Here is a 21,127-nt window from a genome sequence, read left to right as displayed (position 1 = left end):
AGAGGGCTACTTGAGGTTCCTATAAAGTGAGGAAGATTGTGGGTGTTTTGACACTCTGCCTCGACATCAGCCTACTGACTGGCATTAATACATGTGTGTTGGTCATTTTAAATGTCTAGGTATGTACCACATGTGAAGTCTTGCTCCACACTTGTCAGGATGTTTTCAAATGTTCAGCATGCATGTTCCACATAAGAATTGAGATGGAGTTGTGGATCCTAAACTAGATGCAGGCTCTATAGCCATAAAAACTCCATGGACAGAACCAAGAATGGCTGAAATTTCTCAGAGATACCTTACTGAGAGAATTGCCTCTCATTTTAGACTCAGATTTATCTCTTTCACACTGGCTTTAGCTCTGGGATCCATTCAGGTCACACTTTCCTTCACAGCCCTCCCAGCCCCTGGAAAATTGGAAGATTTACTGTATTTCACTTGCAGCATGATCATTAGTAGCAGACCCCTAATACTGACCTCAGGTTTACAGAGCTGCTCCAACTTGCTCTATAGTTGATTCACAGCACCTGATGCTCCTTTGCACTGCACCCATGTAATCATTTACACTTGAGCAAAGTGCTACCCTTCTGTTTACAACCCCTTTAACAGGTGTAAATGGGAGCAAAGGCACAAGGTGCAGACCAGTGTAGAATCAAGTCCATACTTTTTGTGTATAGTAGCAATCAGGTTCATGGAAGCAGTGTCAGGCGATGCACTGAGTGTGACTAACGTACCCCTGATGCCTTAACACAGGCTGCAGTTACTGTTGGAGGACTGATAGTCAGTGAGTCAAAGAAAAACCTGTAAAGGCATCATGTGACCAGAAAAGCTCAGTCAGGAGGAAGAGCAACATTCATCAAGCTGAAAATTCTCAGCCTAACATTAAGATGCATAGATTCAGTGAGTGGGGAGGGAAAAACAGTTCCTGGACTTCAATGATAAGGGAGAGCCCTCCACAGAAGTCATGCGAGATGGGAGACTTCACTCCACAGACAGCCCAGGTAGCTAGTTTTTTCTTCTTTTAACCCAGTTGACCCTGGATACACGAAAATTAACATGATGGATAAATGATGATACAGTGAAGCAAATCTACACACCTCACTTTCTCTTGGAGCTATGTAAGGGATTTAGGAGCAAGAGGAAGAAAAGGAAATAGGTCCAGTATAGGAAATTTTGGTGCACAGGAAATAGGACGCTAACATAGGCTTACAGATTAACCTTCCCTTCCACAGAGTAGCTCTGCAGTTCCCTAGGCTCTTTTGGAGGTGGATAAATTACGTGGCAGCCCAGACATACTGATTAAACTGGCCTGGTGCACAGCCTTCTAGGCTTCATATGGTCCTGAGATGAATGGAGCTCTCACTTTTCATTCCTATGGTTTACTGACACCAGGAATCTGAAATCTTGAAACTGTGGTTATTATAGGCCAATTTATACAAATTAAAAGAAAGAACCATACAGTATTTCAAGCTCTTTTTTTATTGCTTCTTGTATCTTACTTTAAAATTTTGCATTAGAAAAGCTAATATCAAACACTGAGGCCTGGGAGGATCACAGCTAGTATGACGTACCTTTAAAAACTGAGGATCCCATTCTGTCCTTCAGCTATACAGGCATAATTCCCATTTCATTTTGTAGATTTTTTTTTAAGACTAGAAAGGACCATCATGATTATGGTAGAAGGCAATGGAAGCTGCACCCGTATTTCTGAGGTTAGTTTGGGGCCCTTCATGAACTATGTACATGTGCACATGCTTTCACAACGGAAAGTATCATTTAAAGTAAACTATAAAAACAAGTATATTCTTCATCTTGCAAATGCTTACACAAGTGAATAGCCCCATTGACTTTGAATGGGACTTCTCATCTGAATAAAACTTTAACATGTTTACTGATTACATTAAAGTTAGCCTTTAACTTTAAAATAACTGAAATCTTTTTTTTTCTTTAAACATTTTTGCTGAAAATATTCTTGTAAACATAACACCAGAGTTTTCATTCTTTTACATTGCACTAATAATAAGGAAAATAGCTCTAACCATAATTTCAGCATAACTAACACAAAGGTCATCCAGTGTCTGGGACTATAAATCTTTAACTAAATCTTCATTCCAAAAGGTTGGCAGACTACTAGTTTTTTGTGGGTGTGACAGAAGCATTGTGAGTTTTCTGCATGAACTTCCAGGATGTAGCTTTTTTAGTGAATGCTCTCCAGCATCTGTGTTCACAGTCCTTCACAAAGAATTGGAAAATCTCAGAATTTTTGAAGTGCACAATGATGCATCTCTAGAAATTAGTCATGCTGTTTGTGTTTGTTCACTCACCTCTTGTGTAATCAGGTAGAACTGCTGAAGGAAATGGCATTTGAAAGCTTTGTTATTTACAACATAAAAATAATACTAATATGTTTAGAAATATTTTTCCACTGACTACACATTATGGTGCTAAATATCCATCAGAATGGGCACTGCTTTGCTCAGCAGTCTTGACATTTGATTTTCCATTTTCCTGAGTGCTGGAAGTGACCGCATTCATTTTTTTCTCAATTTTATCAGCAACAGCACGCATTTTTAATTCTCTCAGGCTGCTCATCAAATTTCCATAAGCCCCCTTCATCCCATGCATTTGATACCAGACATGGAACAATTTGATTTTCTGCTCAGCTGAATCATTTGAATGGTCCTGGAGGATCTGCTCTATGGCAGGTTCTGGGATTTCGTATTTCCGAACGAAAGACTTGACTTGTGGTAGTGTCATCTCCTCCACAATAGCAGGAACGTGGGTGCTCAGGTCAACATCTGGAACTACAAATAACATTTGAAACTACAAACTCATGGCACTAGCATCTTACTGATCTTTCTCGTGTTTTAAATAGATCACACTTTTTTCCTATTCAAAACAGATGAAATTTCAAGCCTAAATGAGAGAGGGAGAGTCAGCGTCTTTTACAGAGGAATTCATAGTAGGTACGGGTCTATACTTTCCCTTCTGTTAGAAAATTCAAATGTGCAGGTATGGACCCATATCCCCTTCCCGGGACTTCAAATAAGCTCTCAGATCTTTCTGTAGGACCTTTTTTTCTTTCCTTCCTCCCATCACCAAATTTATGAAGGTCATGTCAAGCAGACACACACCTTTGGCATCCTCATAGTTGGGACATGAACTACTCCATGATGATACTTCCATTGCTTGACTCATGCACTTATCAATTTGGTATCTAGAAACCTATCATCTAGGCTTTGTGTGCGACTACATTACAGTACTACATGATCTGTAATACATGGTGAATGCCTTTGGAAGCTGCAGAGTCCAGGAAATCAGAATATATGAATACCTGAGATCCAGTATTGGCTGGTTGCCAGTATTTGGTTTCCTAGTTAGTCCCCTGTGGGATGATGTCTCCAAAAGTTTGCATATACTCCCATTTTTAACAATCAGGAAGACATTTGGGTGCTTATCCAAGCAGAAATATTTCAGATTTTTCAATAACTGATTCCTTCTAACATGCGTCAAGAAATATAAGGCCTGCAGGCCCTACTGAGGCAAAACTTTCTTTGATTTAATATCAATGAAAATTGTGCTGGATTGTTCCCCCATCGGACATTTATTTAGTTAGGAGAGTTACAAATCAGTGAGGAGTGACAGCCCTTCGAAACAGAGGCTGACCTGGCATTAAACTCAAAATTCCTATTGAGAAAGTAAAATGTAATTTCATACCTGTGTACATGAGGGGCTCCATTTCCTGGAAACAGATAAAGAAAAAAATGTAAAGGAGGCCCTGCAGATTGTAGAGTTTCCCTCCCTGTCCCCAGTTTTTTCTTGGTTATTTAAATTTTTAGTTTTCTCACTTATTCCCATCTTCTCTTATTCTTTCAGCAGTACAGTCTCTTTTGTACCTGGGGGTGGGGGTTGTGCTCCCACTACCAAATTTTTTAGAACATCAAATTATGCAAAATACTAAATTTCATGAAACTTTGCTATGGAACTTGACGTTTTCTCCAGCTTTATCCATGGCCCTTCTCTTTAGTAGCCAGGCCATGTTTAGAATACTGCGCACTAGCCAATTTTGAACTGACTAACAGAAATGAAGAAGGACTCTATCTGGGCCATTGGACTAGTACAAGGACCTCAGGACCTTAGCTATTCCGAATGCTTAATCATTGCATGGAACCCTCTTTAGGAGAAAAATGATCCTTTGTCCAAGTGAGGAGCTCCTTGCTAGGCTGGAGAGAGATGCTGCTGCAAGAAGGTAGCTTCCCCCAGCTCCACACCCTTCCTGTCCACACCCTACAGCCAAACATCTGGTGGTGGTGGGCGGGAAGGGGGTGAAATGAGGCTCTCCCCCAGCAAACTTGGGGCCACTTTTTGCATGTTTCTGTAATGATCTGACCCTAGTGAATCAAGCCAGCAAATCCATTATGTCTTTTTTCTCTCAGGGTCCTCTGTAGAAACCATTTCCCACTCCCACTCCCTCACTGCTTCCTCATGGTCCTCACTATTGCAACGGTCCTTCAGCCATAGAGAACTGGATGAATGGAGCCCCTCAGTACTGTTTGTAGCTGGGCTAAGAGGATAGAGAGTCACAACAGAATGACACAATGTCCTCCCTTATCCTCAGCGGCTGGGAGCTCTCAGCTAGCCCAGTCTACCCTAAGAAACAATGCATGTTTACAGATCGGACTATTTAGGAGGTAAAAGCTTCGACTCTGAACTCAGGCAGAGAGAGTGGAGTGATCTGAATAAAATCCCTGACATCCTTTCTAGCCTGTGTGGGTAGCTCGGACAGGTAGGGTAAACCTTTAATAAGATTCTACTAGTTGGAAAACTTCCTCTTGTTTTCCAGGTGTACGTTATACTGTACAAAACACTTCATTTTCAGAACTGCTTGTAGGAAGCACATGGACAAATCCTATTATTTACTTGGCAAAAATAGTTTGGAATTCTGCCCCAAGTGTCTTTCTCTCCACAGTGAAGTTCATTTCACTCTCACAAAGCCAGAGAGTAAAGGGAGGACAGGCTTCCCCATTCCCCACAATCTTCACAGGCCCAATGCAGATTTAAGTGGTGCAGAGGGCCTAGTGCTAGCCTCCTGCCCCAATCTGAATTTCAGCCATGCTAAGCAATGATACCTACCACAGAGGTGTATGGTTTGTGAACATCCTGATCCAGCTTCTGCTTGTTCAAGTCAAAATTATGCCATCTTTTCTTGTCTGAAACAAACCATGTCAAAGAATTATAAAAACCAGCACAGAGTACGTATCGGTGCTGGAGTGGTGCACCCAAGCGAGTAGAATTATGATTAACTAAGTAATTAGGTAGTCAATTCAGTATAGAATATGGATGAAGAAATAAGACTAACTTACAGCAGCACACAGCGATGACTGATAGTGATGGGATTGCGATTATGATTCCAACCACTAGATAGATCCACCAGAAGTTGCCTGCTAATTTAGAACATTGTAAAATTTACATAGAGGCGAAGCGCAGAAAAACAGTGCAATACAACACCACACCTGGAACCCTTCATAAGATCATACAGGTCAGGCTGCGGAAGGCCCTCGTATAGATGTGTGCCAGGTGGGGAGGTGAGTGCTCCGCGCATCCCTGTGCCAGGGCAAGGCAAAAAAATGATTCCTGTTCTCTCCTGCCCACAGGGACTGCTCCCCTCTCCTGGCCCCTAAAATACAAACCACTCTAAAAGGGGCGATCCTGCCACCCCAGCCATCAGAGCTGACCAGTCATGGAGTGGAGGCCATGCTGTATCCTTGTGTAGCAGTGGGTGTGCTCCCCTGCTGTGTACCAGGTGTCCCTGGGAAACATTGTATAGAGTGGTGCAGCTCCACATTGCCTCCGCCATGGGCCTAACGCACACAACCTGGCCTACATCATATAACTGGTTCCACTGTATCCAGCTGCCTCCAGCTGGGCAGATACCGAGATTAAATAATTCACCTTTAGTTTTGCATATGGTATTGGTGGTCAAGGTGCATGCTTTTTCAATTTCGCCATTTTCACACCTAGAGAAAATATGAAAAATATTAATGCATTTAATAATAATTTAAAGATGGAAAAACAACACAATCTGTCACAAAAAGAAGGCAAGATCATCCATGCCCCTGTTCCCAGCTGGCTTTTAATATAGCAAGGTGGTGGAGTTTTGAGTTTAGTAGGAAGGAAGAAGTCTTTCTGTAGCCCTCCAATGGTGTTAATGTTTAGTCCAGTTTCCTGGAAGTCACGAGTCATAATGTAAATGATGTTAATACCACTATTTACAGAGTGCCCCCATGTGGCCTTGTGAGCCACTCAAGGTGCTCTACGCCATGATAAAATCCAATGAAATACAATAAAAACACAAAATATCCTCAAGATAAAACAAATGAGGGAGCCTGATACAGAAAGAGGCATGAAAAGAAAGGTAATAAAGAAAGGGCCAGCAGCGCTCCTTCTAAAATAACCCGAGCACCTTTGGAACAATGTTTTTACTTGCCTTTTAAAAGCAGGAAGCGATTGGGACTGAGATGGTTTTGGGGAGACAGAAACAGGTCCATCCATTAAGGTGCCCAATACTAAAAGCACGATTGCCTACACCCGCTAAGAGTGGGGTGGGTTGGGGGGTGCATGCCTTGATAGAATTGAAAAGTATGCTGGCTTTATTCACAACAGATCTGTCAAACACTCATGCAGCAGAAAACAGAGGGTATGTCTACACGGGGTATGAGTTAGAAAAGTATGCTGGCTTTATTCACAACAGATCTGTCAAACACTCATGCAGCAGAAAACAGAGGGTATGTCTACACGAGGGTATGAGTTAGACACCCACGGCTGGCCAGTGCCAACTGATTCAGGATAAGGGGCTATTTAACTGTTGTGTAGATAGTCAGGTTGCAGCCTGGGCTCTAGGACCCTGTGAAGTGGGAGGATCCCAGGCTCCAGCTAAAGCCTGAACTTCTACATTGCTATTAAACAGCTGCTTAGCGTGAGCCCCGTGAACCTGAGTCAGCTGGCATGGGCCAGCCATGGGTGTATAATTGCAGTGCAGACATACAGAGTTACCCATTGCACCAGGCCGACGTGAGTGTTTATGAATAGGAACCAAAACACATCTCTCACTCTGCCAAGACCCCAGTTTGGGATGCAGTCAGTGTGTGACAAAGACCAAAATTAGAGAATAAAAAATCTCATACAAGAAATTAAAATGCTGAGGGATTCATTCCTTCAGTCAAAATCACTCTAAAACCCTGGTTTCATAATTTTAGATTTCTGATGGAAATTAATTTGTGCAGTAAATGAAGGGATACCAATTCTTTAGGCAATAGCAATAGCAATGTGACTAAAATGAGATGTATGCAGTATTGCTGTAGCTTTGTTGGCCTCAGAATATTAGACAGAAAAGATGGGTGAGGTAATATCCTTTATTGGACCAAAAGATATTACCTTACCCATCTTGTCTCTCTAAAATGAGTGATGTCACTTCCTGGGAGGGAGATTGGAGAGGTATGAGTCCAAGGGATTTTGGAAGAAGATCCTATAAAAGGCACCTACTGCTTTCCCTGAAGTTCTCTTCCTCTATAGACTGTCACCCTCTGGGATTGCCAGACCTTCCAACTCTACTTCCTCACCCATTCAATCCTTCATTCCATAACCTCCCGTCATGGAACAATCTTCTATCCACCCCAACAAAATACAGAGACAAAGCCAGAAAAACTCAGATGGGAGTTATTAAAAGTGTGTGCAGATTTATGCATTTAAATGCATATTTGCACACAGCTGTGAAAACCATGCATGCAAATGGGGACCCTATACGGTTTTAGGCCTTGTCTAGACTAGGAAAAAAGTGCTTAATTGAATGAGCTCAATAGAACTAGCTTAACTCAACAAAAAACCTTATTAGGCCATAACTTGACCAATAAAATGAAGCTAGAAGGTACTTGACTCTGTCTACGTTGATGTTAAGTGGGACTTTCAACTGAGTTAAATGAGCTAAATTGAAAAACTACTACCTTTTTTCCCTAGTCTAAACAATGCCTTAGAGGCCATACTAAGATTGAAAAACTGGTTGAGCCTGGCTAATTCACATTAAATTACACACTATTTGAATAGTTAAATAATAAAGACCCCAAACTTACTTGTCGCATGGATCGCAATGTCTACATGGGACAGAAGAATTGCAAAAGTGGTCTTGGGCACACTTGCATTTTGTGTTCTGAGTGATGGTACATTGTTCTGCAACTTCCAAACCTATAATAAATCTCAAGAGTTTTCTTCAATTAGAAGGTACTTTCATTATTTTATTGCACTATTAGCAAATGCTATGCTCAAGCCAAGTGCTTTTAGCTATATTGTTTTATGCATCAATGTGAACTGGTCATAATAGGAAGCATCACCATACTGTTTTCTACATGCTCCTTCTGATTGGGGGAGATTGGGAAGAGGAGAGAGGAAAGGAGTCCTTTGCTAGCAAACCCCACAAAAATGAGCTGATAATAAGCACTTGCTTTGCTGGAAGGGGACTACTATCTAGCATTACAAAACACTAGCTGTTTTTTTCTCATTCGTCATTCTGTGACACTTTTCATAATTAATGTTCTGCGCTAGCTGCCATTTCTGTAATGGTTCCCTGTGCATCTCCTGCACCATCTGCTGGTGTCAACCCTTGGTGAAGTTCCCCATGTCCATCTACTTCCCTGGACTGGACATTGGGTAAAATGGACAAGTTGGGCTGCGCTGAGTCACTTTGTTTGGCTTTGTTTGAACCAGTTTAGTTTTCTTCTAGTAAGCTCTTCCTATTTAAAATCAGCTTTTATCCAGTATTGGCTAGGAAGATTGTCTTGACTGCAGAGATCTTATAACAGCAAAGGATACCCATACAGTAACACAGTACTAGTCACACATGTAGATGTGAAGAGGACTTTTAAAAAATAATTTTCTTTAGCAGACAGCAGTTTGAGTCCCAGGTAAGGCAAGCATTCAGAGTGTGATTGGGGACCTTGCAGTATCTCAAGAGATATTAAAGGAAAAGACACTCTGCTGGAACCGAATCCCACTGCCCACATAAAAAAGCCAATTTCAGCAACCACCGAGGGTTGAAGCATGGCTGCAAGAGAAGGCTCCTTTTGCCCCCACCCACACACTTGCAAAGCCAGAGGGCCAGACACAATCAGGTGCAAAACACTGTAAGATGCTCAGGGTCCTGAGCCTCCAATAACTTTAAAATGAAATTTAAATTAATTAAAATTAACACAACAATTCCTTACTGGAAACTTTTTTATGTAACTTGTGACCCCCCTCAGTCACCTGCAAACGGGCTTCCTCAAATGCCTCTTATAATATTATGCACAAATTTCTCCTATGCCTTGCTTCTGCAGCACCCCCTGAGTTTAAGGAGGAGTAACTGCAAACCTGCATCAGTAGAGAACTAGAGTGGGAGCAGATTTGTGTTCTCCCAAATGGTTGCTTTGTGTTATACGTGTGTGTGTCCATTTTAAAACACTCCAGACTGTTTGTTTGTCAGAAAATCAAGTTGTATCTTGCACTGTCTAGTGCAGGGGTGGCCAACCAGTGAGAGACAAAGAGCCACAGGTACCTTGCCCTCAGGCAGCTCGTCACTTTCACTCCCCCTCCTTTCTCTGCAGGGACAGTTCCCACTGATCTGTCAATTTTGGGGGCAGCTGGTCAATTTCACTCCCCTTCTTCTCCCCAGTACTGTATTTGTCTGAGCAAAGAGCCCTATGCGCTCGCAAGCTGCAGATTGGCCACCCCTGGTCTAGTGTATGTGGTTTTTTATCATCAGGAAGGACTCAAAGTAACTTCTGAAAATGAGATATTATAGAAAGATTGTTTTTGATTTACTTTTTGTTAATGCCACCTAAAATGTTTGAATATATCTAAAATGTTTGCACTGTGGACCTGATTGTGAGCCAAGATAAATGCCAACACAAGGGACTCAGGGGGCATAAGGTGGGTGTGACTGACTGCAACCCTGTATTCATACCATCCATACTTTTGGTCCCCAAACTTTTTCCGTTGCTCCTTCCCCGCCTCCCCACCTGGTCCACACCCCTCTGGAAACTGTGGTTGAGAGCTGGGTCTGGGAGCCGGGCCAGAGCTGCGGTTGAGGGCTGGGAGCGGGGCCACAGGCCAAGGGAGTTTGGGGAATGGGGAGGCCAGTTTCCCGAAGACAAAGGACAAGCTAGTGCTGCTAGACAAGTGTCATCAAAGTTGACTGGTAATCATGGCTCAAGCGGCCATTCTTTAGCAGCAAAGGGAGGCAGAAACAGATTGATTCGCATTTTAATAAACAACTACATGGAACCTCTTTCACCATAAGACCCCATGTCTCCACCCTCACAGCTGGAAGGAACTTTATCAAGGGGTAACCCCTCAGGAAAATGCATTTCAAAGGGTGATGACTATAAAAAGGAGGAGCAAAAACACCTCAGATAGTCAGTCTGTCTGTCTGTCTCTCTCTCTCTCTTTTTCACCTAAGGCAGTGTTCTTCATTGCAAGACCTGGGAACCAGAGGTGGCTCCAATCGACCCTAAGTGCAGCTCCCTGACTAATTGTTTATATTCCAATTTATTTTATTTTTAACATTAGAATATCTACTGAGCCTATCAAATGCCGCCTTCTTTACGCGTCACATTGACCACATGGTACGATGTGCACCAATAAGTACATCTAAGTATATCCATTGTATAATAACCATAATATTACCATAGCAACCAATGTAGAACTCCGAATGTTCAATTGTTTGTGCCGTATATTATTTTTTGGCCCCAGTGAATTACTGGAAAGAATGGATAGATTCTTAATTCCGTTGAAGAGAAAATCGGAAAGTGAAACAGGAGAAAAAGCAGATAGGAACGTAACTGTGGATATTAATGAAACGAACAAACAAAAGTTTTAGTTACATGAGTCACTCTGTAACATTACATCATTAAGGAGTAACAAGCAATGTGTTAATTTAGTGGTTGATGTGGCTCTCACATTGAAGGTTTTTTGCCATAGTGGCCCCTGCTTGAAATATAGTGAAGATCACTGATCTAAGGAGACAAAAGAAACAGTCTTTGGACTTTGGGAGGGTTCTGACCTGAGAATTTGGTCAGCCCTGTTGCTGAAAATATTTGGTAAGAAATTTACCTTGAACCAAGTCTAGTTTGTTAACTTATAGTTACCATTTTATCTTTATTTCTCTTGTAATCACTTCTGACTTTAATACCTTATTCTTGTACTCACTTAAGAACCTCTCTTTGTAGTTCAATAAACTTGTTTTATTCTTAAATTGCAACTAATCCAGTGTTGTGTTTAAACTGAATTGTTTGGTAACTCCAATTAAAGTAGCAAACTGTTGTACATTTGACCCCTTACAGGGGCAATGGATGTATAATACCTGCCAGGAGAGGGCTGGACAGAGCAGAACACACATTTTTGGGGAAAATCCAGGAATGGGAATGTGTCGGGGTCACCCTGTAAGTGGTAACCAAGGCTGGTGGAAACCAGCATGTGACTGGAGTGTGCTGGCCAGCTGCAGTTACACTCAGATATTCAGGATGTGACCTGCATGTTGTTTGGCTGTTTGTGAGGGGCCCAGGTTGGGAGTACAGCAGTAAAGTATTGTGAGGCACCCAAGGGTGCAGGGCCAGGGGTAGCAGCCTCTCACTACTCTGGATTGCACCCCGGAATGTCATAGTGGGCTACCCAGATCATGTCATATTATGGGTGGAAGAGCCACCTCCAAGGACTTCTTGCCCTCCAACACAGGTAGGTGGGAGTGGACAGAGCCTTAACTTTGTTCTCTCTAAGTGCCAACCAGTGCACCTGAGCATTTGCTCAGGAAAAGAACTGGCATCGCATACTCCCCTAAGCACTTGAGAAAAGGGGATCCAGGCACCAGATTGTGACTTTGTCACAATTTCCTCCCTGGTTTATTCCTGGGACATAGTAACTATATGCTACCCGTTCCTCAAGACTTGCGGTAACTCCTCAGTCTAATCCTCTGAAAAGTGTTTATTGCTTAAGTTGCTATTTTACAGACGTACCAAGTTTAGTGTCACATGTTCCGCACCTTCTGCACCCCAAGTAGTAATTGGGATAATCCATGAATGTTGATCCTTCTTCGCATTGTACACAAGTTGTGTTGTTGACCTTTGTGCAATCAGCCTGTTTAAATGAACCTGTAAAAAAAATGCAAAAAGAAGAATGAACATTGCAGTATCTACACCTAAAAGTTGTCAGCTGGATGATCTGCTTCAGATTTTCTGTTTCTCTTCATCTCTCAAAATTTCTAATTTATGAATAATGACAGGATCAATATATTCTACATGCTATCGATAAATCAGATGGGTATCTATCTATACATGCCTTTTTGATAATGTAGCATATGCAAGGTTGGATTTAAAATTCTAATTATTAAAAACAAGGAAAATTTAGTAACCAAAATGATCTGTTCAATGAAAATACCCATTCACAGGTACAAATGGGGAGTTGTGTGGGTAAAAGAGCATGAATGCATTTTTTTTACCTCCTTGAAAACTGTGCATATAATTATCACAGCGCTTTTCTATGGATTCAAGTTGCTTACGTGGATTTGTCTGAAATCCAAGGGAAATTATTGGCATTTACTCAGTAAATATTTAAGAGTGTTTTCTAAGATTCTGCATTACCCACCTGGGTTTGGAACAGGTCATGTGAACGGTGTTAGCATAGCATGGATTAACCAGGTACACCTTTAGGGAAAAAGCCTAAATGCCAGAAGGTTAGAGACCAATCCATAGAGTACAGTTTTCAGTGCTCAAGGGAATTCTGAATGAAAATATGAAGCCAATGTAGTCCTGTCATTGGGGGGGCCAGAGATAGGCCCTGTTACACTGTGTCCCAGTAGATGCTACAGTATATAGAATATTTATTGAGCAGTATGCAGTTCTGTAGGTGGTCATTTCCATTCACCTCTTTATTTTTCAATAAACTATCTTAAAATGATACCTACCAGGTGCACACTTCTTACAGCAGATATTTTCTGCAGGATATTCTCCCTCTTCACATTTCAGTTCCCTTTTTGAGAGATTCCTCTGTATAGACAGCTTATCATATACAGTGTGTGCAGCAGGTACATCACTTTCACACAGTGATCCAATAGTCCAGCCAAACACCTGGGAGAGAACAGTAAAATTGTAGGTATGGGAAAGTTGCTCAAACTCTGCTCCCTACCCTATCCAGCTTCTACTTGCAGAGTGGGCCACACTGGAACTGGCTCTGAGGGAGGAGTGGATGATGGCGTGCGAGCAGTACCTCACAGCATGGAGAGGCAGGAGGGAAAAGGAGGAAAGCGATATCTCATCGTATCTCTCTCATCTCAGGGGTCATGCTACACAAAGATGCTGCAGTGTCAGGATCTTTGCCTCCTTCCAGTCCTGTGAGGAGATTGGCTCTGGGAGCCAGAAGTGCTGGGGGCTGAGGGAGCTGTTCCGCCCAAGCCAGCTCTGAGTGCTCAGGGCTGAGTGCTGCAAGAGTAGTACTGCAGCCCTGTGTGTTTGGGAGGGAATGGAGCAGGAGAAAGAGGTAGCAGGAGCACTAGCAACTATAGGTAGTGAGGGACAGGCTGTCCCTCAGCACTTGAAGAAGCTTGGATTGACTGCTTTGCCAGGACCAACAGAAGGGTCTGGAAACCCACAGTCCATGGGGAAACCTGTAAAGTTAGATGGTCTGAGATTTTGAAGTGGACTATCCCCTGGCTCAAGGAAGCAAGATGGAGGCACGATGTCCTTAGTGCCTCTACTTGGGCTACCCTGACCATAGGTGCAGTGTGCAGGTGTCAATGGGGCTACACGGTGAGTAGGCCAGAAGGAAATTACAATGCTGTCCACAAACTGGAGGACTGTGATTCAGAGTGTCGTCTGAGTCACAATGCTTCTCAGAGCAGCTCCTGGGGTGGGTAGTCTACCCACCATTCCTTGCTCAGGGCTGTGCCTAAAGTGATAACCTAGCTCGGAGAAACTTTTCACGTTCTAGAAATATGTATTCTCAGACACACTGGGCCCTATTCTCCTCTCCTTTACTCTGCTTTTATACCAGTAACCAGGTGTAGCTCCAGCAATTCAGAGGAGGTAATATTGATTGATATCAATGTGAAAGAGAGTAGAATCAGCCCCAGAATGTCAAGTCAGCAGCTGTCATTTTGAAAAGGAGGAAACAGTGTGGAACAGAAAGATAAACACAGAGAGAGACTGTATGATGAAACAAGAATAAATGGACCAAATTTATGGTGTGACTACAACTGCCATTTAGTTTTAAGGCCGAGAAGGAGCAAATATAAGATGAGCATGAAAAGAAAAATGTATGAAGCATGAGGTAGATAATAGGATAAAATGGGTGACTATAATAATAACTTTCTAAATGACAGACACGTGCAAAGCAAATAACTGATAAACATGCGGAAACCACACTAACAAATCCTCTTAGCTGCTTCTATGTGCATGCATGAACTCATAACCCTCTTCAAAACCACCAAAACCGCCCCACCTCTCCTCATTTTTATAGGTATTGACACAATAGCGAAGGACCGAAACATAACGTATAGTAACATATATACCACTAATTTATCACGACAGATAATTCTGTACTTCCTAATACAATAAGTGTGGACTACTACTCAGGGACTGTCTTTTAAGTAGCATCACATATGCATGGCACACAGAAACATTACTCCACATCTGATATTCTTCCTTTTTCGCTCCCCCCCCATGACATTCTAATTTTTACACAATATTTCTTTATTTCCTAGGGTCACTTTATTGTTTTTCTTATAAATCTCCTTGGAATTAAAGTTAACACAATTTGATGGCGCACTTAGGAGGCCATTCATGTCCTCAGTAGTACCCATATCACTGAGTGACAATAACCGAACTTACACACATGCATTAAGGGGATGATGGGTGCTTTATTGACCTCTTTTCATGAAAACAGAACACAATGTATGCTTTCAGCCTAGAATGACTCACGGAGACTTGTTTTTGTTCTTTTCCTAATCTAAAATAAATACCATTTTAAAATGAAAAGTCCAAACACACAGTAGGAACAAAATCAGTAGGGGCAACTAACCCCAGAAAAAACATTGGAAATAATAATTTGGGCCAGATTCTCAGTTCCAATTCCATTTGATCTGCTCAGGCATTAACCTTCTTTCAGAGCCCCTCTCTATACTGGGGAACCCAAAAAAATTGGATTCCAATGGCAAGCACTGGTTGGGGAGTCTGTGGCAGTGTGGTAATTGAACCACACTATCTATGGAGCCAAGGCAGAGCCACGGAAGGCCTAATGAATCCTCAAGGATCCATGTGATTTATGGGCCATACCCCTGGTCTCTTACAAAAGGGGCACACTTCCCACCAGTGGAAGACTTTAGAGGAAACACTAAGTAGTGGCATAATGATCTACATAGTCATAATAAGTACAATATTTGAATGTGAGACCCAGATAGTGGATGGACGACTGTTTAAGTATTTAGTTTAAAAGAAATTCTCTGTTTCCTCTCAGTCTCCCACTCTCTTCTTTCACTAATTTCCCATCTCCACTTAGGAGCATGCACCTGCATCTATTAATTTTTGGCCATAATTTTCATCCATTCAACCCCCAATCTGTTTTTGTATCAGTCACACAGCAGCAAGTGCACATAGTTCATCAGGGGCTTTCAAGAAATTTAAAAAGAGAGAGGGGATTTCCTTGCTTTGGTATTGGATAGCACCACACTGGAAGTTTCAGTTATGTACTGATGTTTGTCTGCTCTTTGTAGTTCTTTCACAAAGAATGATTTTAGGAACTATGTATCCCCCTTTTGCTATTTTAATTAACTCCCCCCCCCCCCAAATGCAGGCTTACATTAATCCTAGTAAGATGTAACTATCAAACAGGTAGTAATTTTATATTGTTTGGCAAATGGGTCCTTTCCTTGCACTCTTTTGGATGAAGTAGAGGTCTTACTATAGCAGGTGCTCTCTGGTCCAGTTTCCAGTAGCACATTTCTCACTTTCCGCTCCCTCCTCTTTTTGCTCTCTCTTTCCTTTGCTTTTTTTTCACATCAAGATGAAGTGTGCAGTTAGCACTGAACTGCACTGAAGCAAACATTCAGAGTGACAGTTCCTCATGTTCCAAAGTGTTCAGTGCACTTGAGTCATGAGAACCAGTAGGGCCAGAACGAGGAATTGAGTTTAATTTTGTGAAGTCAATAGAGTTACAGTGGTATAAAACCCATAGAATCTGCGCATCTTTGGTGCTGTGGTTAATAAGGTAGGGGTGTGTGCGTGTGCGTTTTCAGTGCCCCTGAAAATCAAGCCCATAGGGGACTAAACCCGAGTTACCCCAAACAAGGTCAAATTTGAAAACATTGGCATTAATTTCTTGTCTCAGTTTTTCCATCTGTACAGTGGGGATAATAACATGTCCTTATATCAGATGAATGTTCTGTAGATTTTTTGGGGCTCTGTTTCAATGCACATTTCTTAATGATTACTGTTTATGGTTAAGACTTGCAGCAACATGAGCAGCTTCTATCTCATTGTTGCTACTCTGTGGCCGGATGTCAAAATGGAAGATTCAGAGGAAACTTATGATCTGTTTTTTTTCTTTTATACAATATATTGACGTTCACTTTTCATCATTTCCTGGTTGTTCAGTGTCTTGCATCGAAATAGAAGAAAACAGAGAAATTCATCTTAGCAGTAAAATACATAAACATATTGTGCAAATACAACCCCAGTTATGCAAACACTTATGACAAACTTATCTTTACATGAGTCATCGAGTTGTCTTTAATCTGATTTTTTAAGTGCATATATTTAAGCATGTGCATAGATGTTTGCAGTATCAGAGCCATAAGGAGTATCATGGGTGGAATAAACACTTTAGCGAGAGGGCTTTAACTTCTAAGAGGTCATTTCTAAATTCTCAGAAATTGGCTGCTTATTACATAAATGACCTTACTATATGAACTAGAAAATTATTGGCTAGTATTTGTTTGCTGTTTTGAAGGTATCCAAATTTGTTCTTATTAAATGTAGTTGTTTCTTTTCTATTCTGTTTTATATATGTTCTGGTACCATGCTCATCGCTGTAGTATGAGTGCCTTCCAGCTCTTTTTTCAAATGGTCTGTGCTTTGTTTTTTTTATGAGGGCAGGCCTATGCTTAGTCTTCTGGTAACATAGAAGGAATAGTAAGAGCCTAAGGAGGGTCATCTGATCAAACCAGGAGTCATCTAATGAAATTAATAGGCAGCAGAGGAAGTACATTTTCATGCAATAGACAACTAACTGGTAGAACTCATTGTCATGGAATGCTGTGATAGGTAAAGTATAACTGGATTCAAAAGAGAACTAAATAAATTCAAGGAGAATAGGTCCATCAAGGGCTATTAGCCAAGATGGTCTCAGACACAGCCCAATGTTTGTGGCGATCCCAAACCTCGAACTACCAAAAAATGGGAGTAATAGATGGGGTGGATGACTCCATAAGTATTCCATTCTGTACACTCCCTCTGAAACTCTGGGACAGGCCACTAAATAACACGGACCATGATCTGATCCTGCCGCTCTTACGTTCTTAAGGATCTATTTCCACAACTGATGTGCCATGAGTGCAGGGGTTTGCTCCTATGGAATCATGTGTAGGATCAAGGCCTAATAAACCCAACTACTCCCATGTTCTGGTGTAACTAAATTAATAGGCCAGATGCATATTGCAGGGCTTTTATTACTTTTAAAAAAAAATAAAGTGGTAAGCGCATATGCTACAAAAATCAGGGAAGTGGGAATAACAGGGAGAGCAATTTCCTCTCTGGCTAATGGGACAGGGATTTGACAGAGAGCCTGGTTTAGATGGAAACATCAACCTATTGTGTATGTTGAAGGAAAGAGGCAATAGGATGAGATTTGTTTACACCACTATCAGTTTGACAAATAACTTCAGGATATAGATACATTTCTATTTTTGACAGTGATTACGTCTAGTTAAGCGTGATATAATTGGAGTACATCTCTGCCATTGGTGTGCTGTCGGCACTTCTCTTCTTTTGACTCTCACAACCTACACTCCCACTGTTTGGTTGTTAAACATCCTCTATATACTATTTAATTTATATTTTGGTGTTTTGTGGAGCAGCACAATTGGTGTAAGACTCCAAAGTATAAACGGAGTCACTTAACTGCATTACCAAAATTAATTTTGCAACTCTAAAGTGATAAATAAAATCTACTGTTAAAATTTTGGTACCAATCATCTTAACATTAGCCTCTGCACCACAAAAAATCATTCAGTGTCAAATGTAACTGTGCTGCGGGAAGATCGTATGTGTGAAATTCAAGATGGTGTCTCAGAGAGTTGACAGCAGTAACTGAGGGACAGTTATGGTCCCCAGACAAAATGCTAGAAAACATCAGAAAGAGTGGTCTAGCATATTTCCCTGGAGTGGAAGAAGGGAAAGATAAATCCCAATCCTGCAAATACTTAACTATACTATCATGAGCAGACTCGCTGATTTCAAATGGTAATATGGTAGCAAAGTCAAGAATGTGCTTAAGTGTTTGCAGGATCAGGGCCATAATGAATAAGTTTTATAAACAGAGGATGTCACATTTTCAGAGTCCAATCCTGCTCCCAATTTATATCAATAGTAGTTTGGCCATTAATATTATTTAATTTCATCTCAATTCTGCAGTTTGCACAGCTCACTATTAAAGGATCAATAATTGCCAACTGCTCCCACAGTTTTCTTATACTAGGAAATAGATGTGATAATGGTGTAGTGTTGGCAAATGTCAATTTTCAAAAGCAGAACAACAGAAATCCAAAAAAATAGAAATTCAGTTATATAAGCCGGATAAAGCAGGGACCTCTACCAACTCTGCAAAATATTTACTTTGTCTTCTCTTGCTTCATGTAATGTAATTTATAACTTAAACATAAATGAGCGAGTGAAAGAATTCAGTTTCACTGCATTGCTTTACTCCACAGAGAGACCGCAAAGTGGAAGGGTGGGGGGGACGCAGGAGTTCACTTCACAGCCTTTTTAAAACCGTGCCAACATCAAACAGCTTCCAGGAAACAATACTTCAGAGTCAAGTCTCCTGCACCTGGGCTGAATCAACCGGCCCCATCTTAAGGAAGCAGGAATGCTTTCTGTTTGTTGCTGATGCGTCACGGGACAAGCTGGACTTTATCTCTACCGACATCGCTTCCCAGAAACGATGGTTGTTTTGTACGGAGGGAGCACCTCTCCTGGGTTCCATAGTCCTAGCCCCTGGCCTCCGGCTTCCTCTAGCTGAGTGCGCGGAGCTGTTCAGCCGCGGCCAGCCCGCGCCTGTCCCGCGCCGAGCACATCAGCAGCGCGATGGACCTGACAAGTCCTGGCCGGCCGCGGGCAGCTCCACGGCAGCGTCTCCCTCCCGGTAGTTAAGGGGAGAGGCACCGGCGCACACAGGATGTTGGGAGGCTCTCCCCCCGCTAGCTCAGGCGCGGCACTGGGGAGAAGGAGACGCCGCCGACCGAGCCCCGGGGATCCCGCCCGCCCCCATCCCCGGCAGCGGCGCGAGACAGCCTGGCCCCTGGGCCCGGCCCGGCGCGACGGGACTTACTAGGACGAGGCGGAGGAAGCGGAGCTCTGCGCTCATGCTGCTGGTGCGGTGCCCGGGCAAGCCCGGCGGGACTTGCCCTCCAAAACGAAAGTGAGTCCGCGGCGCCGGGGGAGCTGCCCTCGTCGCCGCCGTCCCCCATGGGTCTGCCTCTGCCTCTGCCAGCGGCACCGCGCCCGCACCATCTGCCGCTGCACCGTGCCCCGCCCCGCGCCGCGCGGTGCTGGGCCGGACAGGGGGCAGGCTCCTCCTCTGGGTTTAGCCACCGCCCGTCCCGTTCCCTCCCGAGGGAGACGATGACAGAGTGGAGCGCGAGGCGCCCGTGGCCCGGTAGAGCCGTAGCAGGGTGGATCCTCCAGGCCTCCCAAGAGCCACCGAGCGCCCTTGCTGCAGCTTTGTGCTTTGAAAGGTGTGATATGGGCGCCCAGCCCCTGCTCGGTGGACACTGTCAAACAGCTGTCCTGCTCTTTTACTGTGAGCAGTGGGTTCCTCTAGCCCTGCCCCATAACAGGGCCTGCTAGGGCTGGGGCTGGCTAGCTTCTTCTGGGAAGAGTCCTATTTTTTTCTCTCCTTGCCTCATGCTTGCTTTTTTCCGATGCCTCTGTCCAGAACAAAAGTCTTGCCCTCAGGTGCGCCTGAGTGAAATTTCTGTGGTGACCTGTGGTGTAATATGTGGTAATAAGTTGTACTTCTGTAGTGCCTTACGTACGAGGATCTAGGTGTTTTCAAATGGATCCGTTAAAGCTAACAATACTCCTGTGAGGTAGGTCTAGAGAGGAAGAGCGGTGCAGTGGCTAGGCTGCTAGACTTGGACTTTGAAGAGCTGGGATCAGTTTCGTTCTCTGCTGCAGACTTCCTGTGTGACCTTGGGAAAGAGACTTAAAGCCAGATCATTACATTTAGGCGCCTAACAATGCATATAACTGTCTACTGGGATTTTCAAAATCTAACTCCCCTTGCTTTCAGTAGGCACTTTTGAAAATCCCATGAGGTGCTTATTTGCATCTTTAGGTGCTTAAATACCTTTACAATCGGGATAAGAATTTTGTTCTTTCTTTGTCTCAGTCCCTATCTGTAAAATGGGGGAACAGAATTTTCCTGCATTGGAGGGGTGTTGTGGAAGATAAATAACTACATTAAAGATTGTGTGGCATTCAGATATTATGATAATAGCAGCTGCAAAAATACCCAAGATAGATAGTATTAAGTGGCTTGTTAAAGTTTACACAGCAAATTGGAGGTGGATCCGGGAATAAATCTCCTGTCTCCACAGTCCTGAGCTTCAACCATTACATAAGAATCTCTCATCTTGGAGGGGGAGTGACTTCCTGCCTTTGTTGTGTGTGTATATGTGTAGGGGAGAGGGAACCCAGTTTAATCAGAGGTGAGTGGAAAAAGGCAGAGACTCATTGCAATAGACAAGGGAGGCTGCCTTCCACTGTCCTGGCTGATGGTGTGCTGACAGGGTTGGTAATCTGACCTATCAACTGTGCTGTTTCACCACCATTCACAT

General features: G+C 42.8%; 2 protein-coding genes across 4 annotated transcripts in view; one reads left to right on the top strand and one right to left on the bottom strand.

Moving 5' to 3' along the window:
* The first annotated feature begins 977 nt into the window (after positions 1-977).
* Positions 978-21,127, top strand: part of ACTA2 (actin alpha 2, smooth muscle) — a 52,840-nt gene continuing 32,690 nt past the window's right edge. The window contains exon 1 of one of the 2 annotated variants that reach the window (XM_067552808.1): positions 978-998. The gene's annotated coding sequence lies outside the window, so the exon portion shown is untranslated. Of the gene's footprint in view, positions 999-19,686; positions 19,708-21,127 lie in introns of those variants that run through there. The other variant, XM_067552807.1, reaches the window with a different exon arrangement.
* Positions 1,079-19,766, bottom strand: FAS (Fas cell surface death receptor). Of its 2 annotated transcripts, none has more exons than XM_067552809.1 (9): positions 19,618-19,766; positions 12,983-13,145; positions 12,036-12,170; positions 8,124-8,235; positions 5,950-6,014; positions 5,361-5,441; positions 5,131-5,207; positions 3,715-3,739; positions 1,079-2,801 (listed from the first exon to the last, which is right to left on the bottom strand). In XM_067552809.1, the coding sequence occupies exons 1-9, from the start codon at positions 19,651-19,653 to the stop codon at positions 2,434-2,436; spliced, it is 1,062 nt and encodes a 353-aa protein (XP_067408910.1). In that variant the 5' UTR covers positions 19,654-19,766; the 3' UTR covers positions 1,079-2,433. The 2 variants fall into 2 exon arrangements, with proteins under 2 accessions (XP_067408910.1, XP_067408911.1); XM_067552810.1 differs by having other exon boundaries at positions 5,361-5,438.

Source organism: Emydura macquarii, unplaced genomic scaffold, assembly GCF_026122565.2.
Source record: "Emydura macquarii macquarii isolate MOO-44397 ecotype Brisbane River unplaced genomic scaffold, CSIRO-AGI_Emac_v2 contig_1390, whole genome shotgun sequence".
Taxonomy (NCBI): Eukaryota; Metazoa; Chordata; order Testudines; family Chelidae; genus Emydura; species Emydura macquarii.
Note: the sequence above shows the minus strand (reverse complement) of the source record. Positions and strands in the feature narration are given on the sequence as shown.